The 27,965-nt window shown below is 42.3% G+C and overlaps 1 protein-coding gene across 3 annotated transcripts in view; it reads left to right on the top strand.

Annotated features, from left to right (window-relative positions):
• Positions 1–21,600, top strand: part of CREB5 (cAMP responsive element binding protein 5) — a 392,014-nt gene extending 370,414 nt beyond the window's left edge. For all 3 annotated transcript variants that reach the window (XM_058677950.1, XM_004582410.2, XM_004582411.3), the window contains 4 exons: positions 7,597–7,920; positions 12,195–12,422; positions 19,745–19,853; positions 20,712–21,600. In XM_058677950.1, coding sequence (XP_058533933.1) covers positions 7,597–7,920; positions 12,195–12,422; positions 19,745–19,853; positions 20,712–20,875 — 825 coding nt within the window. In that variant the 3' untranslated portion in view covers positions 20,876–21,600. The remainder of the gene's footprint in view (positions 1–7,596; positions 7,921–12,194; positions 12,423–19,744; positions 19,854–20,711) is intronic.
• The last annotated feature ends 6,365 nt before the right edge of the window (positions 21,601–27,965 follow it).

Raw genomic sequence — 27,965 nt, 5'->3', positions numbered from 1 at the left:
ATTTTAATTCCACAAACCTTTTGAAGCACTTGGTAAATGTTCATTCTAAGCTAATCTATGATAAGTTGCTTTATCCAGCAGGTGCTTTTGTTGTTGCTTTGTCTGCTAACCAAGCTTAGGATGTTAACACTGAGTCTTGTTTAATTTCTTATTAGACATGTTCTGTGTATATCCTGATTCCTTAACCAGTGTATTAAACACTCCTTCACAGCTTTCCTAGCTATGTATCATATACAATTAATGGCTGTGGCATCTGCATTTTCAATTCAGTGCTAAGCCAGCTGGACGATAAGAACCACAAGAACAGGAAGCTGACAGTATCTTGCAAAGAAGTCAAAGTCCATGAGACAAACACTGAAAACCAGGCACTAACCAGTCACACTAGGCCGAAATCTATCCTAGGTCTTTATTGTTTCACAGCATAATACTTGTCACTCAAAGTGACATTATAACAAGTATATTTCTCAGATAATGTTGAGTTCCTATCAACACCCTATGCAAGGAAAGGACATTCTTATTTTGGTTTTATTTGGAAGAAAAATATTGAAGTAAAATTCACACAAAATTAACCATTTTGCCATTTTTTAAAATATATATTTATTTGAAAGGCAGGCAGGGAGAGACTTCCCATCCGCTGGTTCACTCTTCCAATGTCTACCAAAGCCAGAAGCCCAGAATTCAATCCAGGTCACCCAGGTAGATGTTGGGGCACTGCCTTCCAGGGTACACATTGGCAGGAAGCTAGAAAGGAGAGGGGAGCCAACTTAAACCCAGGCACTCCTGGGTTTGGATGCAGCCATCCAAGCCAACACCTTAACCATGGTGCCAAATACCCACTCCATTTCAAAGGGAATGTTTCAGTGGCATTTAATTCATTCAACATGCTAATGCCACCATCTATCTAGATCCAACAAATTTCATCACTTAAAAAGGAAACCACATAACCATTCAGCAGTCATTCAAACCTCTTCCCAGTCCCTGGCAACCACAAGCCAGCTGTTTGTCTTTAGGGATTTACTTATTCTAGATACCTCACATCAGTGGAGTCATAAAAATTGTGACTTGTTGCATTTAGCCTCTTTCATTTTACATCATGTTTTTGAGATTCATTCTTATGGCACTGCATTACCATTTCATTTTCTTTTAGATATAATTTTCTCTTTGCTTTATCATGGATTTTTAAAAATCCAAATACATTTTCCCAAGACAAAAAGGCTTTTGTTTATTTTTTTTTTGTCAAAAGCTGATATTAGCCCCAATCTAGGCACTCTTCATTCATCTCTGTGTCCCATTCGTCTGGCTATAGGTAGTTTCTTCTCATTCTGAATCCTCATTTCATAGAGGAAGAAATGCCAAACACCAGGTGACTGGCTGAGCTGATAGAGCCGGGCTTTAAAATCAAGACTTCTTGCTCTCCAAATCTGTTCTAAAGTCTCAGCAATAATGGTTTTCCTGTGTTAACTGCAGACGTTGGCACAACTCATTTCTCTAATAGACACCCACCGATTGGCCAACACTAACTCCAACCCTCTCTGATTCAGCCGTCCCTCCTTAGGCAGGAGAATGCACATGGAGAACTGGTCTACTTTTCCAGGATCCCAGAGCTATCTTAGAGCAGAACAACATTTTGTGAAATACACTACAAGGCACAGGCTGTTCAAGTGCTCCCCATTCTATTGAGTTGTAACAGACAGCTACAGATGAGGGATACAGTCTCTGAAAACAACCTACAAATGTGCATTCATTAATTTCTCTATTTAACAAGAGGAAATTGAAGGCTCACTGTTGCAGAGTGCAGTAATTCATATGTGATTTAGATGCTCAGATGCAGAGAGCCAGCGGGAGAGTGAACTTTGGGAGACAAATCACAAAGCATCCCAGTTCAGCGTGGCACCTGGCACGCAGGCCCGCTCAGACATGGAACTCTAGGTTGTTTGCATTAGAGCTGGTTAGTTCCATATTTATTTGGGAGATTTCCCTGCACTATTTCCCAGTGAACTACAGTTCTGATTTATCATGCAAAAAAGTCAATTATGGTGCTTGAAATTACCTCATTTCTAATAGCTTCAATTTGAATACTTTCTAGTCTTGTAACAGGAAAAGCATGTGAGTCCTTTCTGGGTCTTTTACCTCCCAACTTGGGAGCCTTGGTTGGCATTTCATCACCAAACCAGTATCTACAGCAGGCAAATACAAGGGTATCCAGAAAATTCATGGAAAACGCACAGTATGAAAAAAATTGACAATTTTCCATTTTTCTGCAGTAAGATAAACCTTAATTACTCTGTTCTGCAAACTATTTAAGCTATTCTACTTAAATTGTGAACACATCGAAGCTGAAGTACCTTAGGAAAATTTTGAAAGGAACGCTTTTTATTCTGAGTGGTTAAGTCAAGTATAATTTCAGTTGCTCTTAAGATAACTATAAAACCCTTATATATGTGGATTTCAAGAGACATTGTGCTGTCAGGGTCAAGAGAATTTGAGTTGATGTCCTGGATATTAAGACTCAACCAGGGGAGCTGGCAGTTGAGGCAGCTGTTCCATGGACAACCTGGACAGTTCTCTCTCCACCTGCTTCACAAGTCTAGAAAAACCGGGAGATCTAAGGTGGCCGTTTATGGGCATTAAATTCAGTAAGTATCAGGTGTTAAGAAAACCTGATAATTTACTAGTTTAGCAACTTAATCTCAGAACTCCTAGACACCAGGTACAAGTCAGTCATCACTGATGTGAAGTGCACCTGTCTGGTAAAAGGTTTTGGTCTTTCACCCTTGACCATCTGGTTCAACCAGCAACCTGTACTGACCATATCTTTGGACCAAATATGTCTGGGAGTTAAACAGGTTAGCTTTGATAGCAATCCCTCGAGAGGCCATTAACAGTGAACATGTTGTGTTGGAAGGGAAATATGAACTCTGGTTTTGTTGTATTTGTTTCTAGATAGCCTCTTACTTGTGGTCAACCCAGAAGCACTACATGTTGATAGGGTCATATTCTTTCCTGGAACAAAAGCTGATTAACAAAAACTGTTAAGACCTTTCTAGAAAGAATGCTCCAGTTTCTTCACTGCCAACTCAACTGGATTTTATATCATATGCAGTAATTCAGCTAAGTGTATCTGAACAATCAGCCTTGCTGAGGATGGAGAAGAAACATTTTTACAGTTCCACAAATGTTTCTCATTGGCAGGAGTGTGTTGCTAATAGGAGAGAAATTGCCAGGGGTGGGCGTGGGTGGGTGTGTAGCGTACTTGTACATGCATGCAGGCATACAGGCATGTATGCTTGGGGGGGGCTGGGGGAGAATGATGTGTGAGTGTACCTTGGCTTCACACAACTAAAGACACAACTGCTAAAGACACAACTGAGCTAAGCACAAAATTAAAGAGGGGTGTGGGCTGGTCCAGTGCAGCTGCAGCCACGTGGGGATGGGAAGAGGTGGACTGCTGGTTTCTAACTAGGATGTGAATCCCAGCCATCAGGCCCATCTTCCCCATTGGGAACTAACAACGGAGCTGGTAAAAAGTGCAGCTTGGATGAAAATGACCCCTGCAGCCTGAAACCAGCTGTGTAGTAGCTTCTCATGTCTCCCCTCGAGCTGCCCAGTTCAAGGCATGTGATAGAACACCCTCGCCCATCCACAGAATCTTCTCTCTTGTATAGTCTGCTTCTTAGTCCTAGCTTTTACAACTCAAAAACAATTTGCTTATTTGCTTATTAATTTCTTCCTCATTCCCTTGTCTTTTGTTTGCTCTTGGCAGAATGTTATTTAAAACAAGAAACAGATTCAGCTTGAGAAAGAAAAAAAAACCATTCTGCAGAACTCAGTGTGGACTCATAGACTGGTCATTTATCGTCCCCGAGGGAGCAGGGTACAAAGATCTATATTTGGTGCATTTTTGTGATTTACAGTGTGGCCGCCCTGGCTGGCACCCACAGACAAGGAGGCACTTGGCTCCTTCGCACTTTCAGAAGAGCCGCAAGCTGTTTGGAAATGACACGAAGAACATTAAATGTGCCATCTACACAGCAGCTCAGGAAACAAGTGTTTTCACTGCTTTCTTCCCTTCGAGCAAGGGAGAGGCTAAGGCCTGCAGGGTGGGCTCAACCCAGGGCCTGGGGGTATCCTTGCTTTTTAAGAGGCCCTGATTTTTCATGCCTCCCTTTTCCTTCCCGATAGCAGGCAGATAATGATGTGCCTAGCGTGGTGTCTGGCACCTCGTCGGAGCCCAATAAATATTTGTCGAGTGAATAAATAGTTAAGTGGAATGTTATAAGCACTGCTTAGTGTTATTGTCTTGGCATGAAGCATGCAAGAATAGACTTGAGGCAATCAAGTAATTTCCCTTAACAGTACAAGCTAATTATTGCAGAGATGAAGATCTGGGCTGTGGTATTTATTTGTCGGGCTCCATTTGCTCTTAATGAAAAGGTGGAAAAGTCATTTGCAGCACTGAAGGGGACCGTGGAATAACCCACCCCTAAGCAGTGCTTCACTTTGCCATGCCACATTTTCAAGGAAAATGTGTCAAGACAGAGTCAGTGTGTGTTCCTTGTGCCTGTATTCATGGTTTCTGTCGTCATTTTCTGGAGGCCAGGCAGGTGTACACGTGTGAACTCCACTGGCAATGCTCTGTCAGCTCATCTGCCTCCAGGACTTGTCATTGCTTCTGCTAATCTGGATTGACTAGCAATATTTCCTGCCATGATCCCATGGGAAAATGCTGTATCCTCACAATCTGTTTCAAAAATGACTCTTCTATACAATAACTTTTTTATACAAACTCAGGATCTGGGGAAAGAGACATAAAAAAAAAAACCCCAAACAGAAATAAACTATTTTTTTTCCTGTGAAATGACATGCCTTCCAACACCTTCACACCTATTGAGAGAACAGGCTTTCAAGAGAGCACATACCTGCAGAGGTAGAGTGTGAGCCCATGGTTTCACTTTTCTTTCCGTCTCACAGGGTTGTCCTGCAGATGAGGGCGTTCCTGTTTGTAGACATAGGAGGAGATCTGTTACATTATGAATGTTCAATTAATGCTACTCATTTGCTATGTTTAAAATTCATGTATTTTGCTTGAAAGACAGAGAAACAGGCAATGAGCTATTACCTACTTGTCCACTCCCCAAATGCTTAAAACTGCTGGAGCTGAGCCAGGCTAATGCTGGAAGCTCCATCTAGGTCTCTCCGGGATGGGTGGTGTGGACCCAAGTCCTTGAGCATCACCTGTTGCCTCCCAGGGGACCCATTAGCCAGAAGCTGGAATGAGGAGACAGGGCCAGAGCCAACTATCAAACCCAGGCATTGTGAGATGAGAAGCGGGGGCTCTTACAGCAATGTATTAACCGTTACATTGACTATGTACCCCAAACTATGTTACTAATATAGAAAGATGTCAGATAAGTTATTTACATGACAAAAAGAATATAAAAATTATCCTAGGAAGAGCTTGTGCAAACATATTCACAATAGTATTAAGCAAATCCCTGGATATATATGGTTCCTACAACCGAGAAATGGGATTTGGGACTTTCAGGAAGAAGGTGGCTGGCTTTGACGTTGTCACCTAGTAGTTTTATAGAAATTAAAAATTTTTTTTTTAATTTTTTAAAAAATTGATTTGCCGTAAGAAGTATATGGCTGCATAGCTTTAAAAAACTACAAAGAAGCACTTAGACTATCAAAGACTACTCTATATTGCTGATTTTTAAAATAATGATGCCAACCCAATATTTTTCTGTGTTTTCTCATCCTTAAAATCATACAGAAACTTTTCTTGGGGTAAAGTAACACATTTCTGAGGTCCATAATTCATTTGATTTTTCACTTCTGTTCTATACCATGGTCAATTTTTTTCACAAGGGAATTATTCTGATCTTATTATACAATTATTCTGTTTGTTCTTCCATATCTACATGTGCATGTTTAGAGCTGTCTGGAACACAAACAATGCATTTGGCACATTTGGGACTGACCTCACTGTACTTTAAACATTGCTTCCATTTTTTTATAATGAGCATTTTTATGAAAACAATGAAATCATTTCTGGCCACTGGAGAGGAGGCGTGTTTATTCACCTTTCTGTTTAGGAAACAACACCCTACATCAAATCTTTCCCAGGGATTCCGGAAGCTTCTCTTCCTTTGGATAGTCTTTTCTGTTGTGCATTAGCTGTGGCTCATGAAAGAGGAGAGAAGATGGAGTGGTTTGGTTTCAGGAAGGGAAAATGTTTTAAATGATGATTACTTCATGCCTACCCTCCCTCCTTCTCTGCTCCCTCTGTGTAACTACAAATTTTGGTTAAATGAACTGGCATTTTCCAATTGTTTCACTGGTGAAAATCATTTGTGTTAGAGTCACTCCCGTTATTCAGGGCGAGAGCAAGGTGGCTGTGATCATCCTTTCAGGACCACTGCTCATTCTCAGTGACTGCACAGCACTCCCATCCATCAGATAAGATCACAAATCAGTAGGGAATGCTGAATCTCCTAAATACTTCATGAGACCCATGAAGGCTTGCCAGGCACGCCATCTCTGCCGAAGATACATTTCCAAGGAGTGAATGCATTAGACACTCCATGCCCCTTAGGAAAGGGTGCTAATTGCCTGTGTGGAAGAAAACACTGTTTGCAGGCACCTAGACTAAGCTAAGACAGGGCTAGCAAACCGCAGCCCGTGGGCCAAATGTGGGCCACTGCCTCACCCTGCGCAACACTGGAGCTGAGAATAGCTTTCGCATGTAAGCAACTGAGGAACAAAAATCAAAGGTAAATGGCATCTGATGGTATGTGAAAATTATAGGAAATTCCAACTTTCTGTTGCTACACCAAGTTGCACTGGAACATACGTTGGTCATTCATTTCCATATTGTCTACAGCTGCATTTGAGCCACAATGGGCACACTTAAGCAGTGTGAGGATCAATGTCCTATCTTGTTCTTCCTGGAAGATGTTGGATGAACACCTGCTTAGGTGCAGGTAACAGTTATCTGTGTATACATCTCTTTGCTCATTAATGAATAATGCTTTTGTCCTAACTATTTCTACTTCTCACTTTCTTAAAGTTAGATGGAAGTTGTTGTCATAAAAATTGGTCTACTGGGGAGCAGGACAGTAACAAATGGCAAAGACCTAAACATTGCCTGAAAACCCTGCAATAATGAGTATTCTCAAATTTGCAGCTATTACTTCCTCACATAAAAACAAATATTCTGTGAGGCAAAGTCTTTCATTCTTGAGATCCCTTCAAAACACAATGGCATGTTCAAAGAGGAACGTACATTCACTGGCATTATCAAATTGCTTAGTTCTATTAGATTTGTACATGAATTTGGCTCTTGATGAGATACGATACACAGCAGGACATACCTTTTAGTAGAAAGCATATATTGTGATAGGACTTTCTGTGTATTTGCTGTGATAGCTGCATTTGCCATACCCTGATCTACCAGCCACAATCTGTGACGGACACCAAAGCTATTCTGCTTCCAACAGAAGAAGTTAATTGAATGTGAGTCACTGTGCCTCAATATGTCTGCTGTGTACACAACTGACTTCAGCTGTCCCCTCTTGTTCTGTTCCGTTGCAGAGGTTGAAGGCAGCCCTGACTCATCACCCTGCTGCCATGTCCAATGGGAATATGAACACCATGGGACACATGATGGAAATGATGGGCTCCCGGCAGGACCAGACGCCGCACCATCACATGCACTCACACCCGCATCAGCACCAGTCACTGCCGCCCCATCACCCCTACCCGCACCAGCACCAGCACCCAGCACACCATCCTCACCCTCAGCCCCATCACCAGCAAAACCACCCACATCATCACTCCCATTCCCACCTTCATGCACATCCAGCACATCACCAGACCTCGCCACACCCACCCCTGCACACCGGCAACCAAGCACAGGTAGGCCTCTTCCATGTTCTCCTTGTCCCTTCCTGTTCTTGTTAACAGCACAATGTCAAATGCAAGGGTTATCACAGCAGCCTTGTCTGACAAGCTCAGGTGTTCCTAACCTCCAAGAGGGCTTCGTTCATTGTCTAAAAGGTAAGCATTTCTCACAAGAGCTTATTAAACCTTGACTTCTGTAAAGAGCAAACTGAAAGTCTCATGTAGGGTCAAATGCAAATGTTAGGTCATTCCAAATCTGGGTGTTCTTTGATGTTTTGTTATATTTTTGTAGTATATTACAAAGTTAGACCTAAAACACTTAATACTAATCAGAGGATTAGGAAGAATTAAAGTGTGTGAGAAAAAAAATACAAGTTCATCCAAACCCCAGTCCCAGCTTCTATGCTTTATAACATCATAAAGACTTTTGTCCCCCCTAAAATAGGAAATACAATGAGCATCTTTTTTACTAAGAGTAGATATATGTTAAGAAGTTCAAGGGTAGCAATTCAAGACTGACACACACACAGGGGAAATGATGCTGTAGGGTGTAAGGTGCTGTGTGAATGGTGAAAAGAGGTGACTCATCTCCCGACTGTGAAATGCGTTGGAGGGAGTGGAGAGCCAGACTCCGTTGATGCTTGGACTATGAGGAGAAAGGCCAAATCCCAGGGGTGTAAAGTCAGTGAAAGCAGCTGAGAGCAAGCCAGTATTTAGACTAAACTGAAGGGAGTTGGGGACCAGGCAGACGTGATGTCACTCAGTCCCAAATGACAGATGAGTCCCCGGACAGGAGGGGATTTTTCCTAAGTGCACAAAGGCCCTGTCCAAGAGCTTTGCCAGCACCAGACCCTTTGAATCCTCAAGCAGGACAGGCTTTTGTCAGCTCCTCTTCCTTTGCCATAGTGCACAGTTCCAGCAAGCTGGGTCCCATGTAGCAGAAGCTAGGGGACCTCCAGATAATACTATGCACCTCCATCAGCTGCCACTGGACCCAAGATCACACTCCTGGCAGCCTTCAGCCCTTCTGAACAATTCTATGCCCAATCCTGACTTGTCCTAAATAGGGCTCTAGTCCATTCTTTCGAAAAATCCCTAGACATGTTGTAGACAGCCAATAATAATGGAGCTTTAGAGTAAGGAAGTGTTTCTTTTCCACCTTCTCTGGTGTGTGACTGTGGGGTAACAATAACATACTAAGTCCATGAAAATCAGGTCAGAGTATCTGTGTAAAACCCTCAGCACTGTCTTGACATGCTAGCCATGGTTCATTCCAAACCAAAGTAATTTTTAGAAAGTTTAAACCATAGTATAACCATAAAATGCTGTCTAGAACTTTACCTTTCGAGTGTTATTTTGTAATAAAATGCCATACAAGGGATAAGTAGAACTATGAAGCCAAGAGTAGGCCAATCACTTCACACGTGTGCTTATTTAGTATGGAAAAGAAGAGCACGAAGGTTTGGTTGCTTTTATGGGCAAGTTATTACACAAACAAGTTTAACAGTGCTTTGAATGTAAAAGCCATTCATTAGCTGAGCACCAATTAGCCAATTGCCTTCTGTTTCAAGTCAGTAAGTGGCCAATTGTATATGCAATTAGTTAATTGCTATTGTAATTAGCTACACAAACAGTTGCTTATTTATCCTATACTAAAAGCAAAGAATCCAGACTGGCCTGGTTAAAATTTGAACAAGTTGACTTACATAAGATTCAAAAATCTCACTCAAAGTATGAACTTGGCCAGTTACTGAGGTTGTGTCATTTTGCTTCATAGAATGAGTTTTATCTGATAATTATATGAATGATGCGAGCAGATACTTTTCTGCTTCCTTCAATTCAGAATCTCATCTGCAGTACAGCTGTCATTGTGTAATCATTGATGACTGCTATTTTGAAGATTTATAGTGTACGTATGTGAAAGACCACGATCATCCATCTTCTGGTTTTCTCCCCAAATGGCCGCCACAGCTGGGCTAAGCCAAAGCCTAGCCCTCCATCTGGGTCTCCCACAGGAGTGGCACCTGGGCCCTCTGCTGCTGCCTTCCAAGCTTTACAGCAGGGAGCTAGATAGGAAGGGGGCAGCCAGGACTAGGACAGGCATATGATATGGGATGCCAGTATCTCAACATTGGCCCCACCATGTTACTATTTTTGAACTAGAGTTTGAATATCTATATCAAGAAAAGTTCATTTTGAAAAGAAAACTAACAGTAACTCAACCAGGCACATGAATTCTGGTTTCAGGATTACATCTGCCAGCTCTCCTAGTTTCTTATGATTATCCTACATGTAAGGAGGTGGTTTCAGAGTCCTGGAGTCCCTTTGGGGCCAACAGAAACTTAGTTTAGCTGATCTACATCTTAAACCCTGAATAGTACCAAAACCTATTTCTTACCTCTTTAAACAAAAGCACAAGTGAATAGGAGGATATGGTATTGAAAGAGAGATCTGGTATTGAAAGACAAGTCTTTGCACTGGAGATTAAAGACCAGTTTTACCTAGAGTTGGCAATAGGAGATCACTAATTCACAATGAAGTGAAATGGTAAAAGCAAGAACAGCAGGCAGTCAGCAAGTATCTCTTAATGCTGTGTCACTGCAGTAGTAGCATCTAAAATGGACAAGAGACAAACCTTTGCTAGCACCACCCACTCAGTCCTTCACTAATCACTCCAGTGATGGGAAACCTGAGACCACCGATTTGTTACTCCTTTACTATCTAGAGGAAATAAAGCACCACTTTCAGAAGCCACCTTCTCTTTAAATAAGATTACAAGATGTGATCCAAGCTCCGTCTTGAACTTGCATCTTTGACAGTAACAAAGTTTGATACCGTTTGGGATGAAAATATATCACCGTGAGTCAGCTGATGTCAACCCATAGCTGTTATCAGTGCCACTGCAGTCAGTCTGATTGATTTCAATCACAGGGTTGGAATGTGGTAGGAAAGGTTGTTGGGCTTCATTTTTCAAACTGGGTGCCTGTTATTTCTGTGGGTTAAATGTCTCTTGTAAAACAGCTTTATAGGTATTACAGTCATAAACCTGAGTGACTGAGAAATGGGGGAATGAGGGAAAAAAAAAAAACACCCAGCCTTTATGGAAAATGAAAAAAAGAGGAAAGAGGAAAGTGCATTAGGGAAAGCATTAGGTGTCCAGACATATAAAGACTCAGTCGTACAAATTTCACAAGGTGCTGTGTGTCTGCCTCTTGGAGGCAAATAAAGTTCTATGTGTGGGGGTCTCCCCAACCTTAGATGTTGCTGAGTCTTGTGCAGACCTTACAAGGCATCCGTAAGCACAGTAAAACTTTTTAATGAAGTGGTCAGCCACTCCTAGGATTTCCTAATAATGTAAGAACACAGCAAGGCACCACCACACTATCTCACACATGCAGCCTACAGCGCGCCACGTTGTTTCCCTGGGTACAGACACATGCTTCCAAAGGCCGCACTTCCCCTGGATCTCCACTTTGGAGCCCTAAGGAGTGAGCAGATCCTTCTGCCATCGGCAGGCCCAGTCCAGGTCTCTGAACCAAGACTTACGTAGGCAGGATTGCAACTGCCTTCCTTGAGGGTAGGACATTTTTCTGCATGTGACCAGTGACTTGTCACTACTATGGGAATGACCCTGACCCTTCTGTGTTTACTCAATAGCTATCTATTGGCTACTTCAAATTTTAAGTTTATTTATTTGAAAGAGCAAAAATGAATACAAATAAGGGAGCGAGAGAGAGAGAATCTTCCACTTGCTACTTTACGCCACAAGTGGCCACAATGGCTGAGACTGAGTCAGGCCAAAGCCTGGACTCCAGACCTCCATCCCTGTCGCCCACATTGGAGACAGAGGTCCAAGCACTTGGTGCATCTTCTGCTGCTCGACCAGCAACATGAGCATGAAGCTGGACAGGAAGCAGAGCAACCAGGACTCCCATCTGCACTCTTGGTGAGAAACCAGCGAAGCAGGTGGTATCTTAACCCAGCCCTACTTTAAAGTTTTTAAATCTGTAATAAAAAAAATTTTTATGCCATAAAGAGGGGGAAAAATGTTTTCTCTGCCAGTGTTTGGCCAATACTTCAAGGAAAATTTCTCCAAGCCTGTCTTCTCATGAGCCTACACAGTACATGTCAAATTAGAATATAGATTAGCACTTATCTTTCAGGAGTGTGACTTCATTCACAGCAAACAAATTTGATGTGTTCACTAAAGCAGCCGATTTGCTATACTTTGCATTTTCACATTGGGTTTTCCCCAACCCTCCTCACCCACCACCTCTCTGTCCCCACAGGTTTCACCAGCAACACAACAGATGCAGCCCACCCAGACAATACAGCCGCCCCAGCCCACAGGGGGGCGGCGGCGGAGGGTGGTGGACGAGGATCCCGATGAGAGGCGACGGAAATTTCTCGAACGGAACCGGGCAGCTGCTACCCGCTGCAGACAGAAGAGGAAGGTCTGGGTGATGTCACTGGAAAAGAAAGCAGAAGAACTCACCCAGACCAACATGCAGCTTCAGGTGCAGGCCACGGTCACTTTCTTGGGAACTCCAAAGGCCCTGGGCACAGCTGGTATAGCCAGCTCCACGGAAACTTGTTGAGCTCTACAGTCATGCCACACACTTTAGCCCCAGAGCCACTGAAGTCTTCTCCTGGTGCCCTGTGAATTCTGGAATGCTCTACCCCAAATGACCCATTCTGTTTTGAGTCCATCTCCCTTAAGGCAGGAGGACATGCCTGCTCAGTCATGGGGTAGGGTGCCTAGGCTCCCATCACTCTGATCTCTCAACCTTGCTTTGGCAATGCCTCACTGAGTTTAACCTCTCTGGCTCTGTTTCCTCATTTATAAAATGTGGGAAACCATTTTACAGAGCTTCAAAGAGGAATAAATGATCTAAGGTGTGCAAAGCAAGTAGCACCGTGTCTAGCATGTAAGAAGAAATATTTGCCTGGAGAGCAGCCATATTTCTATCCAGTAGGTTAGGTTGAGGGAGTTGCTTTGGTTTATACTAGAGTGTCTATTTTCTTCAGTCACAGAAGAAAGGCAGGCTTTGGGGCATTACTCTATTTCCTAAATCTCACCTGAGTTTTGCTTTCCATGGGTGGCTTGACTGGGGACATTTCCTAATGAGGCCACTTCTGTAGGTGTCAGATAAGGGAAAGGAAGTCTGGTTCCCAAGAGTACTCCAATAGACCTCAAAACACATCCATTCTGACATAAAAACTGCATCAAGTGCTCCCCTCCCACCAGGCAACCAACAGTCTAGAGATCAGCAGTCAGTGTGCAGTACTCAGTACCAGCCCAGACTCAACCTAGGGATTCAGAGAATGGCCAGAGTATTGTGTAAAAAGGAAATGGCTGCAAGTAAGGAGAAGTTACACCTGTCTAGCTCAGAACTCTTCGTCACCCTCTGCTGCCACCTGAATTTCTGTGCATCCCGAGAAAGGGCCTTGGAACACCCAGTGTACAAACTGCAAGTATCTAAGCTATGCACAGGCTCAATATCTTGCATGAGGCTTTGCCTTACCCTCAAGACATATCATTCCATATGTGATAGAAGTGAACAAGAAACTCGTGCTGGAAAATATACAGAAACTGGAATCAAGTAGGCAATAATCCCCCTACTTACTTGTATACTACCAGAATGGCATACAGGTGTTGTTATTCCTCTTTCCATCTATCCTCTCCTGCTGACAAAGGGTCTAAAACAGGAACTGTTTGATAAACAACCGAGTTTCCCTTCCCTGGAGTGTCCAAGAATTGGCTGCCCACCCACTTGGCAATGCTATGATTTCAGGGAGCTAAGCCCACAGGGAATGGTTGTGCAAACACCTTTAAAGCCACTTGTAAAATCTTGGCAGGTACAGCAGCATCTGAGAAACTTTTAGGGAAATCATGCATATGCATTTTGAAATACTAAGTCCTATTTCTATTTTGATGAATATAGAAAAAGGCAATGAGAATATCAAAGCATAATTTCACAGCCATCCTACTGGTAAGGGCAAAGTTAAATCCTTGAAAAATGAGTTCATGGGCAAAAATGGGTGATGTTCTATAGCATGCTGGTTTACATGAACCCAGCAAGCATTACAGCAGCGGCTCTGCAGTGGTGGCAGTGGGTGACTGAGCATTTTCTAGTAGCTCAGAGGTCTGTGGGAGACTAATGGACACACTCAGGTCTTCTCGGCATTGGCATCAGTGATTCCTGTGCATCGTAGGTATCTAGCAGCATTGTTGGCCCCCACCAATTAGATGGCTGTGAGATTGTGACAAACATTGTGAACCATTGCCTCACCTGGAGGAGCTGTGAGCAGGCAGCTGACATGTCACAGATGCCACCTGCCCTTTCCATTGGCTTTGATCTGAGCCTTTTCAGTCTGACTCCAGGGCACAGACCTCTTGCTCCATGGAACCATGGCTTGGCTCACTGCAGAGGGCCAGGAATAGAAACCAACCAGCTGACTTTGAGGTCAGATGTGTTGATGATGTGGCAAGCACACAGCTATGACTGCTTCTGTGGAGCACACAGGTGAATTTATGCTAAGCCTGTTTTTGTAATAAAAACATTTCTTTGGAGTCAACATAGCTACAAAGATCCTAGCACTCTTAACTGCTCAAAAACCAGAACAGAACTATGTAAATTCCTGCTGAAGTCAGTAAAAGGCATGAATTCTTTAGTTTGGTTGGTTGGTTCGTTTTGCTTTGAGAGACATGCCCCAGGAAAGCAGGACCTTGACAAAGTCTGAACGGTTGGCCTTTTCCAGGTACTGCTTTGCTCTGGGGGGATAGAAGCCTCAAGTGGAGCTGTCTGGAATACAGGCACTCAGCTCCTGCCCTGCTTTGCTGGAGAGGGTACAGCCGACTCGGCTACCTTTGAGTGACCTTTCCCTCTCACTGAAACTTTGTCCAAAGAAAAAGGTGTCTCTCTTGAGGCTGCTGCAGTGAGCCAAACTTTAAGTAAACAGAAATGGAAGGTGCTAAGCAAACAAACTCCAGCCAAACGGAATATCCAAGGTCTGGATGGCCAGCTGCCACTTTTGAGTTGTTTCCCAGCATAGAACCTTCTACCTAGGCTGCAGAGATTCGATTGGAAAAACCAGACCTAAGAAAACAAAATCAGACTCCCAGACTTCATTTCCTAATCTCACAATAAATAGCTGTCCAAGAGGTCAGCACAAGCGTAGGAAGGAATTGAGGGAAGCATTGGAATCCACCCAATTTGACATTTTACGGAGGGGGACGCTGAGGTCAAGGGAACGACGAGTCTACGCAAATGGCAGAGTGGGGACTCAAGTTCCCCAGTGACACAACCCACCACCTTGTGGCTTTTCATTCTACAAAGTTCTGAAACGTAAGGACTCCCCATTGTTTTTTGAAGCCACAGTGACTAAGACCAGCTCTCAATCCATCAACTGCTGCTGTGGCCCTCACTATAGCGTCAGGGTTTAGGAGAGGGTATGGAACTCATCTGGTCATCCATGAAAATAATTGCCTTTCTCTTTCAGTGGAAAGACACATGGTCAGAGTTGCTGCTGAAATTTTAGACACAAGAGCCCAGGTCTGAACTTGGCAAGAGAATAGGCCAGATGGGAACTGTTGTTGAGAGATTCAAAGTCCTTTGTTGCACAAAAAAAAAAAAAAAAAAAAAAATTAGGTCTCAACTAATGTACAAAAAAAGAAAAACCTCTAAGGGGAGGGGGAGAGAGGTTATCATAGGACTTTTGGGGGAGCAAACTTCTATTTATGGCAAAAGCATGCTGAATTTGTCATATAGCAAGATGACATCCCCAAAACTCAACTGGAAACTAGTTGTCTGAAGTGTTATTACAGTATTGACTATTGCTCTTAAAACATGACTCCCTCCTAAAGAGAATTTACAGATTTACAAGTAGATCAACTCAAACAGATCGATCTGATTGATGATGGTCACCACACAGCAAACTGCTTATGAGTAACATACACAATGAGTTTAGACTACAAAAAAAAAAAAAAAAAAAAAACCTGATCTCAGCAAAGGGATCAGTACTTGGCTTCTGTGGAATACTTGTTTGCAAAATCCTGGGACTATTATTATTTATCCCTACACAGGAGAATAAAGATATTAGTGGTTTTCTGAGTCATAAAGCAAGGTAATTCAGACCAAGTCAATGCTTCCAGGAATCCTGGCTTGTATTTCCCTACTGGACTAGTGGGCCACATTTGCTTCCTTTCGTGCATTTAAAAACACTTGCTATCTGGACATTCTCCTCCAAAATGAATTCAAGGTGATTCTACTTACATTACCTTAAAAAGGAGTTTTACTTAAAATATAGGCTAGTCATTTGTGCATTCCCTAGACCAGCCAGTCTTTCCTTATGAAATCCCAAAGATGATTATGTAGGTGCACAGCACACTATTATCTTTGTTTCTCTAAAACTGGGGTTTTGAAGACAAAGGCCCCTGCAGATTCTGGGAACAGCTCTGTAGACTTCCCTAACAATGTGGACACACACATGGAGACAGCAAAGTTTTGCGCTAAAACTGTGAAGGCCGCTTTGGAGTCTCCCCTGATACGATCTGAAGGCACCAAAGCTGCTACAACTAGCTCTCTTAGGAAATACAAGCCGTGAAAAGTAGCAAAAGTGTTTAATGTATACAAGTCAAGATCAAATCCTTCATTAGACAGTGTGCTTTCTCAGAACTCAACACAAAACACTGAATTCAAAAAACATCTTTCTGGAAGGAACATGCAGAACTAAGCTAAGCAACTTTGGTTGTGGAAGCAGATTGGGAACTCAAGCCTTATTTATTTTAATTGCTATTTTATTTGAGAGGTAGAAGTAACACAAAGCTCTCCCATGTACTACTTCATGCTCCCATAGCTATGGCCTGGCAGGTCCAAAGCTGAGAGCCAGGAACACAAATCCAAGTCTCCCACCTGAGTGGCGGGGAACCACCTACCTGAGCTATCGGCTCTGCCTACACAACTTGTTCCCTGACAGGAAAAGCAGAAGCTGAAGCTGGGACTTGAACCCAGGCACTCCCATGTGGAGCATGGATGTCGCAAGAAACCACTTCCCTGCCAGATCAAGTGCTTTCCCTTCAAACCTTCTTCTCAACTTTCTGTTGAGAGTTCCTTTGCCCGTGGTCCCTTCATTTGGTCCTTAGACCCTCAATGTGTGTACAACCTATGCAGGAGATGTTTTGTGCCCTAGCCAGGATATTTATGGGTGTTTATTTTTTTTTAAGATTTCCATGTTTAGTTTTTATCTACTTGAGAGGCAGAGAGAGAAAGACAAACATTCAGACACAGAGAGATCTTCAGTCTGCTGGTTCACATCCCAATGCCTGCGGTAGCTGGGGCGGCATGGAACTCCATCTAGGTCTCTCAAGTTGGAGGCAGAGGCTTAAGCACTAGAGCCATCATCTCCTGTCTCCCAGCTGCCTTAGAAGGAAACTGGATTGTAAGCAGGGTTTCCAGGACTCAAACTGGCACTGTAACATAGGACCCAGGCATCCCAAGTTATGGCTCAACCCACTGTGCTGATGGAATCAGCAGGCATGTAACATCAGGAAGCACATATGCCTTGAAGTGGTCATTAAGTGGTCATGACACCCACCTTCTTATAGCATGTACTGCCTTGGGTTCTAGCCCTACAACAAGGGCCATACAAGTTTATGAATAGAACATCTTGTTATCCATTGATAAAATTCTACTCAAGTCAGATATTCTGTATGGGGCCTCACTGATGCCAGATCACCAAATATGCTGTTCAGAGCTGTGATTGGTGCAAAACATTTATGACAGGATTACTATGGAACACTTTGCAGTGCACCAGGTAGCATAGGCAGCAGATCCTGTGTGGAAACTAAGAAAGTGGAATTCAGAGTGCTCTCTTAAAGGAGAGGCAATGAATGCTTGGTGATCCCAACATAGCAGGAGAAAAAAAAAATGGAGCCTAAATACATCCTATGCAAGCTGGCTAGAAGCACAGGAAAGCAAGAGAATCTGATTTTATGTTTAATATTTCCCTCAGTTACTATGTTTTAGTGATTCCACATTTTTGGACTGCTCCCTAACAACTGGAATTCCATTTTCTAAGAATCCTTGTCCTAGATTCTGTATCTCAGAGCTCCTAATTCAGAGTCCAAGTGCCTGTGGTGGCTTCAGCCAAGTGTTGCTCTGTGATGCAAATGCAAACATGACATTTCACATGGAGCCAAACACACACACACACACACACCTACCTCAGTTTCCTGTTTTGCATCAGAAATTGCTTTCATATAATGTCTGAGTGGCTTTCCTTTTCTGCATGCTATTTGAAGGAAAGCTGGGAAAATGAGGAAGGTTATGAGAGTTGAGATAGGTGGAAAAAAATCAGACAGCACTGTGTTAGCATTTGAGGCTAAAATGCATTGTCCTGTACATAAAGTTGAGCCTGATTTGACAAAGTTCTCTTGGGACGGTGACAAAGGCCCTTCTCAATCACTCTCCTTGGGAGGAGGGAGGTGTCATTCATTTTCAACACCATCAAGTAGCAAAGCAGTTAAGGCAGTTCATCTTCATTAAGGCCAATTTCTCAAGTAAGCATTTCTTATAGTTCACAGGCAAAAAGGAAAAGCCTTTCTGTGTTTCTATTTTTATTACTTCGTTATTTATGTTACTATGTGGTTGCCTGCAATGTAGTTGAAGTGAATTTGAAAATGGGAGAAATTCATTAAGATGGGTTCAGTTTTTCCAAAACTTTATTTTTCAAGGTGATAAATACATGCCTGAAAAGCCAGGTTTATGTTGCAAGTGTAGATACAATGTAAGGACAGCCACTCTTACACGCCCTTTTCTGTATGCAAGCTGCCTGGCAGCTGCAAGTGAATTGTGGCCAAACAAGAGTGTATGAGTTAGCACAACTTCTAAATAGCTTACTGGAGAGAGTGCAGTTTACTTATATCAAGTGGAAGCACCATGGAGCAAATGATCCATTCTGCCTCGATACTTGTGGACATCAGGTGGCCAGTCCATTATCCTGCAAAGCTATAAACATGCCTTTGAGAATTAGTAGAGATCTGAGACACTTATCTGCATAACTAAGGGGGGAAAATGATCTACAGAATGCTCAGAGGGGGAGAAGTTTGTAGATTACAATGAGCCCCATGAATCCCTACACTGGTCCCAAACTTCACTGTCACTTAACCTTCTTGCCCTACTGTCACCCCTTCAACGTAGGACACATATTCACATCATGTATGTCATGCCTCTGGGTGATGTGGGCTTATCAGTCAGTCAATCATGCCTTTCTCACCTATAGCCATGTGGAACTTCTTGGGGGCGGGGGGAAGATCTGGTGGGAAAACTCAATATTTCCAGGTTGCATTTCAGTCTGAAGCTACCCATCTTACCATAAAACCGTCTGCACTGCTTGGGTTAGGAAATGCCTTCCACATGACTGCCTTGAGCATTTTATATCGATGACAGCAGCCCAAGGAATTCCATGCATTTTACCCTCCTCTTGCCAAGAGTTTGCTGGAGCTCAGGTACAGTTATTTGTCAAGTATTACCCAGTAAGTCTGGAATGGGATTCTTATGTGGTTCCAGAATCCAGCACCTCATGGGTGTGCTGTGACTTTTTATTAAGGTTCAGTCTTACAATTAGAACCAAAACTCTTCAGAAAACCCTTGGCAAATGTAAGGGTCAAATTAGTGGCACATTAAAAATTTTTCAGGAGAATCTTGCTAGGTAATTTTCTTAGACATTTGGATATAGCAGCAAAGAAGTATTTTATGGGGATAGTTTGTTGAAGGTACATAAGGCTCTAGGTTTTATGCTCTGGTCTTCTCAACGTGGCTTTAACGTCTCTTTCCAGAACGAGGTGTCCATGTTGAAAAACGAGGTTGCCCAACTGAAACAGCTGTTGTTAACACACAAAGATTGTCCAATCACAGCCATGCAGAAAGAGTCACAAGGCTATCTAAGTAAGTCAAACTTTTTCACGTCCAGTGTTTTGCCACTAATTCTGCATTGAGTTTTAGAGGAAGAAGTGGTATGCCTAGGTAGATGTCACTAGATTTCCAGTGTCTTCCAGACTACTCAACTGGGTGTAATCTTTCTTGTCCCAAACACCATGGCCACTACCCCCTGCTAATTTCTAGTCATATTTTCCTTGTCTTAACAATTGCAAAATCCTACCAAATTTCAGTTTTGCAGCCAACTAAGGCAAGAGTTTCTTGGAGGCCATTTATCAGGGGCTTAGAATCTTCTGGAATAATCTGTGGGCTGGGGACCAGGCTTTGGGTACACAATGCCTCCATTGCCTCAGGATGCAGTGTGTGCTCCGTGTGGAACTAAAAAGCTAGTGTTTATCCAAGTGGACCACTTCTCATAGATCCCAATTCATGCATCTACAAGATCAAAAGATCAAATGCTAGTTGAGCATGGGGTGGTGGGAGGAGCAAGGATTCACGACTGAAGGTCAATTTATTTTCAAATAATTTTTTAGATTGAGCAACACAGATGCTCCCACCTCATGTGAGTATTTTTCCCACATTTGATATATGGCTATTGGAAAACACAGGATGGGCTAGTTCACATACCAGGCCTCCACCCTATCGAATGATTTTGCTGACCTAGAAAGCATGGCTTTGCTCGTAGCTCAACGTTGGGCAGAGGCATAGCTTGGTGACCACCAAGTTTTGAAATTAATTTCCAGAAGCCCATGTGGGAAGCTCTTCTATTTCCAGTAAACATCTAATAGCATTTGTTTGAAAGTGTTTGCCTAGTCTTCAAAAGAGCGAGCTATACTGGGGTGTGTGTCTGTGTGTGTTTTCTCCTAGGTCCGGAGAGCAGCCCTCCTCCAAGTCCTGTGCCAGCCTGCTCCCAGCAGCAAGTCATCCAACATAACACCATCACCACCTCCTCAGCGGTCAGTGAGGTGGTGGGCAGCTCCACGCTCAGTCAGCTCACCTCACACAGAACAGACCTAAATCCCATCCTTTAAAACATAAGGCTCACATCTGGCCTCTAAGAAGACCCAGCCCGTACCATGCATCCTTTCTCATAAGGGCATTTGTAGAATTAACTCCGACCTGGAAGACTCCTCAGCCCTTCAAAGACTGGCTTTCATTTTTATAGTTACTATGAAAATGTCGACTTTTATACTTAGTTATCTAAGAAAAAAAAGGGAGTTATGCAATTAATATCTATCAGCTTGGGGAATGCTTTGGTGCTTTCCTCCCACTTTCTGGTACCAGTTACTTGTTTATAAACTGAACCTTGTCTGTATATAGTCATGGTTTCATTTTTATCGGCCCAAGCCTTTGCCTGAGATGAGGAATCATGTGAAACCACAGCTTTTAAGCCAAAAATGAGGCATACGTAAGTGTCAAGTAATACAGATCCAAGGTAACTTCAAGAATCTGGTGATACTGCAATTCATGTCGAGTTTGTGCTGAATGGCACCAGAATCCCAGACAGATACAAAGCTTTTCCCTCTACTTCCTCTTTTACTAGAAAAAAAAAAATGCTAAGATCCACCAATATGCAAATAAAATCGCCAGGCATCTCAGCCCCTCTGCTTCCTCCTGTTGGTCCATTTGCTCAAACACCCAGGTTTCCAATCCATTTCCAGTTTTCCTCAGGCTCCCCGTTTGCTGATCATTTTGCTGGACTCCTGTTTTACTGTTTTTCCCTTTAGCGCTGCATGCAAAGAAAATAATGTTTAAAGGGAAAAAAAAAAGAAGCAAACCTCAAAAATGTGGACCTAGCATTAACCCACAGCTGGAGTTCATTCAACTCTTTGAATAGTAACTGGGAGATGTTTAATGTGCCTGATTTAATGCTTTTAATAATCAGAGCAAATAAAAGGTGGTTGAATTACAGTGAAGCACTGTTAAATGCCAGCTGTGGAGACACTAGGTTGGGGGGGCAGGGTGCTCTGTAAGCCTCGATTGTGAAAGCCCAAATTAAGATGCTGGGCTATAACATCACACCCTTGAATTACAACGGGTTTTATGTGGCCTGTCTATATTGTTGAAAATCCATGCACTATAGAAGTCAGAAGGGCTCTATTCACTCCACAGGTTACACTGTTGAATCATCAGCTGCTAATAGCCGAAGATTTATTATTATTATTATTATTTCTCTTAAGCCTATGGAACTGGCTTTGCCATTCGGGTGGGTGTAAGTAACCTGCAGAAACAAAGGAAATCCTGCATTTGTATGGGGTGCTGTCCGACACCCTCCCCACCTCCGACAGTAAAAACTTCCCCATGGCTGCTGAAGGAACCCCCAGAGGTCTAGCATAGGCTACCCCACTCTTCTCCATAATCCTGATGTCTGTTTTCAACAACTTCTGCAGAACTACCCGTTTATAAAAAGCAGGAAGACCCCAACCACAGTCGTGCCTCCTTCACACACAATTCACACACAATTGTGTTGTGCTAACCTTTTAATGTCACATCTCAGATGACAGGGGCCAAGGTTTCTCAAGAGTGCTGGTTCTCATCTCCATATGAATGCTTGATGTGTGTGTGTGTGTGTGTGTGTGTTTCAAAAGAACAGTATTTTACATAAAAGGTGTAGCTTTTTATAAGAGCTCAGAAAAGGAAAGGCTGTGCTTGTTTCTCTTAGTATGGTATAAGAATCTATTTTAAAGGAAAGGAAAAAATATATGAGGGCCATGAAGCATAATTTTTATACCTAGCTTCAGTTTAATCAAATAACTTACTTTTCAAAGCAATGTCTATCAACAGTCATTCGGGGTAGAAAGCGCTTTCAAGAAACAGTTGAGTGTTCCGTGAAACTTAGGACTTGGTTATAGGATCCCATACCAAAAAAAAAAAAAAAAAAAAAAAAGGAAAAGAAAAAAAATGAAAAAGATTCAAGGATTTTCTATTATGTTTTAGACAAACGTGAGTATTTAAATGATGAATTCATAGGGTTTTTAAAAATGGTTATTCCAGCAGCAATAGTCATATGGTTTAACCTAACTAGCTTCATAAGAAATATTTATTATAGCTGTTTGGAATCAGAAATATTTTAAAAATTCCTTTCTAGGATTATCCACATATCTCCTCTCTTTCCCTGACTCGCCTCCACTCCAAGAAAAGGAAAAAGTATTGAAGCGTATGTTTGTTGGGTTTTTAAATTTTTAATTTGTATTTTGTTTTAACAAAACTGTTCTTTCTGTATTGCATGCAAAGCACTTAAATGGATTTTCTTAAAAGAAAACTCCCTGGTAATATAAGGCCAAGGGGGCAACCTACCCCTAAAATTCAGTTCAGCTTACTTCTCTTCCACCTCTTGATTAAAATAGTTAAACTGAAAGCCTCTGCGATGAAGAACTTGCCTGAGTTTTCTTAATTCAGCAACTTGACAGGTTGACTGATGTGCATTATATAGAGCTCAATTATGTCTGTTTTTTATGCTAAGTAGGCAAACCAACCTCACACGTTAGCAAACCCAGCCTCAATCTATAATTAGAATAAACCGTCTGCTTGTAAACCTCAGGCCTTTAGGTGTGTTCATTCACAGAGTGGAAATGCAGTTAGTAAAGGAAGCAGCCAGTTCTCGGTATTTCTTGAACTCCTCAACAGACAGACTCATGGATCAAGTTCAACACTTGGCTTATCAACATTAGGAATTTCAGCTCAAGGTTCAGCCTTCACCAGACCACGGAATAAATCAGTCTGCCTAAAAATTCCTTCTGGCCCAACACTTCAATCCAATATGGGAGACTTTCCCATCCTCCTCTCCCAACTAGTTATTGGGTCCCCCAGGCCTATTTTTACAAGTCCATGGTGACAACCTGGAGGTGTTCATCCTACAGAAGAGGTTGCTGTGCCACTGCCTCACCACCTCCCTGATGGTTGCCTTCAAGGGCAGGCTCTGCCTCTGGTATATATTTAAAAAAAAAAAAAATCACCCACACTCCCCACCCCCACCTGCTGTGTGGGTGCTAACCACTTAGGTTCACCGGAGACCACTCCTCCCAGGGACTCCTTGCCCATACTGAGGCATCCGCATTGTCTTCTTTCTTTTTGACACACTTCTTAATCCATGCCAGGACAGATCTGGTGAAAAACCCAGCTGTGCATGAAGGGAGTGATGTGAATGCCAAGTGATTTCACTTTATTGTCCTACACCTCTCCCACTCACAGCAACGCACGTAAGCCACCATTGTGGCATGGTCCCTGGGGAACAACAGACTGGTGTGCTGTCACAGCACAGGCTATGATGATCAGGACTTATTCAAGACTCATTGCTCTTGGGAGCCTGTCTAGTCTGAGAGGAGCATCAGTGCTTTAGATTCAGGGGCCTGTTAAGTGAGTTTTAGTGTGATAGTTGGGGTTGTCATTGAAACCTTAAACCAGCCACAGTAACAGACCAGCCCTCGCTGGGGAGTTTTACGCATCAGTAACTGCTATAAAACTAGATATCCAGTGAGGATAGAATGTGCTTCTCTCTAGTTAAGAAAAAACCATCTAAGAAAATATATAAAGTATGTATGTGTGTATACAGTGGAATTCAAGGACCAAAGCAAAATCCAAATGGGAATCTATTAATTTAGAATTTTATAAGATATTTATTAATAAATGTTATTTTCAAACATTCCATTTGAGCAATATTCTGTAGGATCTACTTGGTTTTTTTAAGTTATTAGTCCATAATAAACTAGACTGGTTGTGTGTATTTTCATTTTTCAGGGTTTCAAAGGGCTCTTCATCATTTGATAGAGATATTTGTTTAGATCTCTGTGTGTACACCTGTCAAGAACTTTTGTTGTTTTTAAATCTACATTCTGAACAGGTTTTTTTTTTAAAAAAAGTTTTTTCTTTATTTAAAAAATAAGCTTTTTCGTTTAAGAAGCAGAGTTCAGCTAAAGGGAATCTAACTGGAACTAGAAGAGCTCTCTTGTAGAAGTACACAAATAACTTCCACTCTGCTCCTCCCCACCCAGTTTCCTGGAATGCCTTGCACTATATTCAGTTTCCTTACTGCTTTTTATCCTTCCCCCCACCCAGAAAATATGCAGTAGCTTTACGCCATGCAAGCTCCATGATGCAGCAGAAACCGAGAAGAGAAAGAGAACAGTGCATCTCGATTTGAATAAAACAGTGCCTATGTGAACCGTAGCAATTTAGGATCTCTGTTGTTTTTAAAATAATTTATATTTTAAGATTGCACTTTAGCTTTTTTGATCCCTTTCCGATTCTCGTCTTCACTTTCTAACTAACCTCTTCCTTGTCCTCCAACCTGTTCTTGCTCTTCTCTCCACTCCCCTACCTTTCCTTTGAGGCTCTGAGCTGCACCTCCGCAGAACCTCTGCAGACCCTCCATACCAGGTACAACTGAGTGCGTTCATTTAGCAGCACAGCAAAGACTTCTTTCATTAGCCTGGAAGAAGCTTGCTACAAGAAGTCCCAGAAGAGCCAGTACCCTGCATGGCTTGTACTCTTGATCCCTTTAGCCACAGCAAGTTGATTTTTTTCTAATATTCTATTATGCAACAGATGTGAGGCAGCAGCTAAGTTTTGTATCTCATTCTGCAAACCAAAGTGTCCTGATCAGGCCAGGAGACTTCCATCGCACGCATCTGTGCGCACCTGACTGCTGTCCTAGCCATAGTTTCTCGGAGGCTGCTGAAATGACAGTAGCCCTATCAGTGTCATTCCTAAGTCTCAAAACTACAACGTTGCCTTGTATCATAGGGACAGCACCTCTGATTTGCAATTGTAATCTAAGGAAAGAACACCACACAGAAGCAATAAACTTACAAGGAAAATCCATACCAAAACACACACACACGATGGAGAAACCAAATGCCTGGCCCATCAGGTTGTGGAAGTGTGTAGTGTGTGTCTGCTCAAAATATACTGTTTGTTGTGGAACTTTGCAGTGATGTAATGCTTGTAGCCAAATTATCTAAAGCCAAATCTCTATTTTTTCCTTATAAATGGTCTATTTTTTAAAGAAAATAAACAAACCTATTTAACCACAAGCTGAAGAGGTGAGTAAGGCCAAATTGCTAGCATTTGTTAAAAGATTAATACTCTTAAGTGGCGCTCTGATACCTTTCCAAGTTTATCAGCAGAAAGAAATCGATAATTACCCAACTGTTATATTTAGAACATTTATAATATGTAGCTCATTAGAAACCAGAATCTAGAAAGCTCTGAAGTCACTTAAGATTTTTTACATTGAGATTCAAATTATAGAATTTTTTTAAAGATACAATCATTTAGCCTCAGGACTGAGAATGTGGAACCTGAATAAATTAGCTTTAAATACATCATTAGAACTTTATGTACAGTGTGCTCATTAGGTTCTTGTTTGCTCTGGGAAAACACCAATAGGAGACACTACAGGAATTAATGAAAGGTATCAGGAGTGCTGATGGAGGAGACTTAAGCAGGGGAGGGGGGAGGGAGTCTTTCCAACCAGCCAGCCAGGAGATAAGACCTACACCCCTCATCCCTTCTGAATTCTGCTAAATCACACCTCACCAGGAGTGCTGCCTTTGAATCTGTGTTGAGCAAACCTGAGCTTGAAATGTGCTCCTTGGAGAGGGTGAGGGATTAGGATCTTCTGAAAAGGCACAGAAACATACTTCAAGCACCACATTCTAAGACAATTGGATTATAGCAAGTAGCAAAAACGTAATGGCAAGGAAAAAGTTTAGCATTGTGAGGAGTGTTAACTAAGAAAGTCCCAAAACAAAATAAAATAAAAAGGTGCTGTCACTCTAAGTTGCGGACTTGGGGGGTATTTGTATGGAAGAGCAAAACATTTGCGTGTGTGTGTGTGTGTGTGTGTGTGTGTGTTTTTGTCTATTTGTAAAGCAAAACCACCTTCCTTATTGGAAGGGGAAAAAACAATTTTGGGGTACATACATGTAAATACTTGCTGCAGCATTTAATATGTTTAATTTTATGTTAAGCTTTCCGTTGCATCGTGAACACATTTATTGTTATCAATGGACAATGAACTCATTAAGACTGTTTGACTAGGTCAGATTTTTACATCTCTTTCTAGCAAGAAGAGACAAGATTTTGTGCATTTGTACAAATGTTAATATCACTGCAACGCCAATATAATAAAGCACTCAAATGCAAATAATATATATAGCCATTGTGTGATTTGGGGTTGGGGATGGTGACACATGTTCTTTATGTGGTTACATTCACAGTTTGTAAACCAAAGCTTACAGGTCTCCATGATCTAGGAACAAAAAGATATTTTCCTCTTCCTAGATCATCACTCAAGTACCACTGCCTCTTCCATCTACCTTCCTTCTACTTAAGGAGAATTTGTGGAAAGGGACTTGGGAATTCATAGTCTCACAGTCAATTGAGTCAGCCTCCAACTTCCAGTTATGTCCGAGAACCAAGACTCAGACCAAGACACATCTGGTTATTCAAGCAATCAATTCCTGGACCACTCCCAATGAAGTCTTAACCCCTGTAAGTGCTCTAAACATTCCCCCCCACCACCCATTTTACCTTTCTTTATTTCTTTTAAGACACCCTGATCATTCTTTTACACCGAGTATGAATCTGATCACCATTTAACCACAGTACTATCGTTATGCCCTCTCCAACCCATCTACTTCTCCAACCTGCTTTACTGAAACCATCTCCAAACCAGCAACCTTGGCGATGGAGGTCAGAGCATCCCACGGGGAATCATTGCACCTTCATTCTTTATTCTCATCTGCCTTGCTGCGACTATCTTTCCCACGGTGTTGACCATATCTAACAGTTTTATCTAATTAAGTTTTGCCAGTATTTTCTGTTTCAGTTGCAACACAATATGTCCATAACAGCCAACAGCTGGGCAGTGCCAAAGCCAGCAGTTCAGAATTCTAGCCCTGCCCAGCCCCCAAATTAGGCACTCTAATATGCAATGTGGGCCTCTCAAAAGGGGTTATATAATATAAAGGACATTTTCAATTTTGCTCCTTGTGATCTGAGTTGTAGAAGAGTGGACACACAATGGATACATGATGGTTGATCTGGCCCTTTTCTTGCCTTCTTCCTCGTGCTCAGAACATTCCAAATGAACCCACCTGATCCTGTGGCCATAGCAGT

This window comes from Ochotona princeps, chromosome 20 (assembly GCF_030435755.1).
Source record: "Ochotona princeps isolate mOchPri1 chromosome 20, mOchPri1.hap1, whole genome shotgun sequence".
NCBI classification, from domain to species: domain Eukaryota; kingdom Metazoa; phylum Chordata; class Mammalia; order Lagomorpha; family Ochotonidae; genus Ochotona; species Ochotona princeps.
The sequence above is the reverse complement of the archived record's forward strand: the minus strand, read 5'-3'. Positions and strand labels throughout refer to the sequence as shown.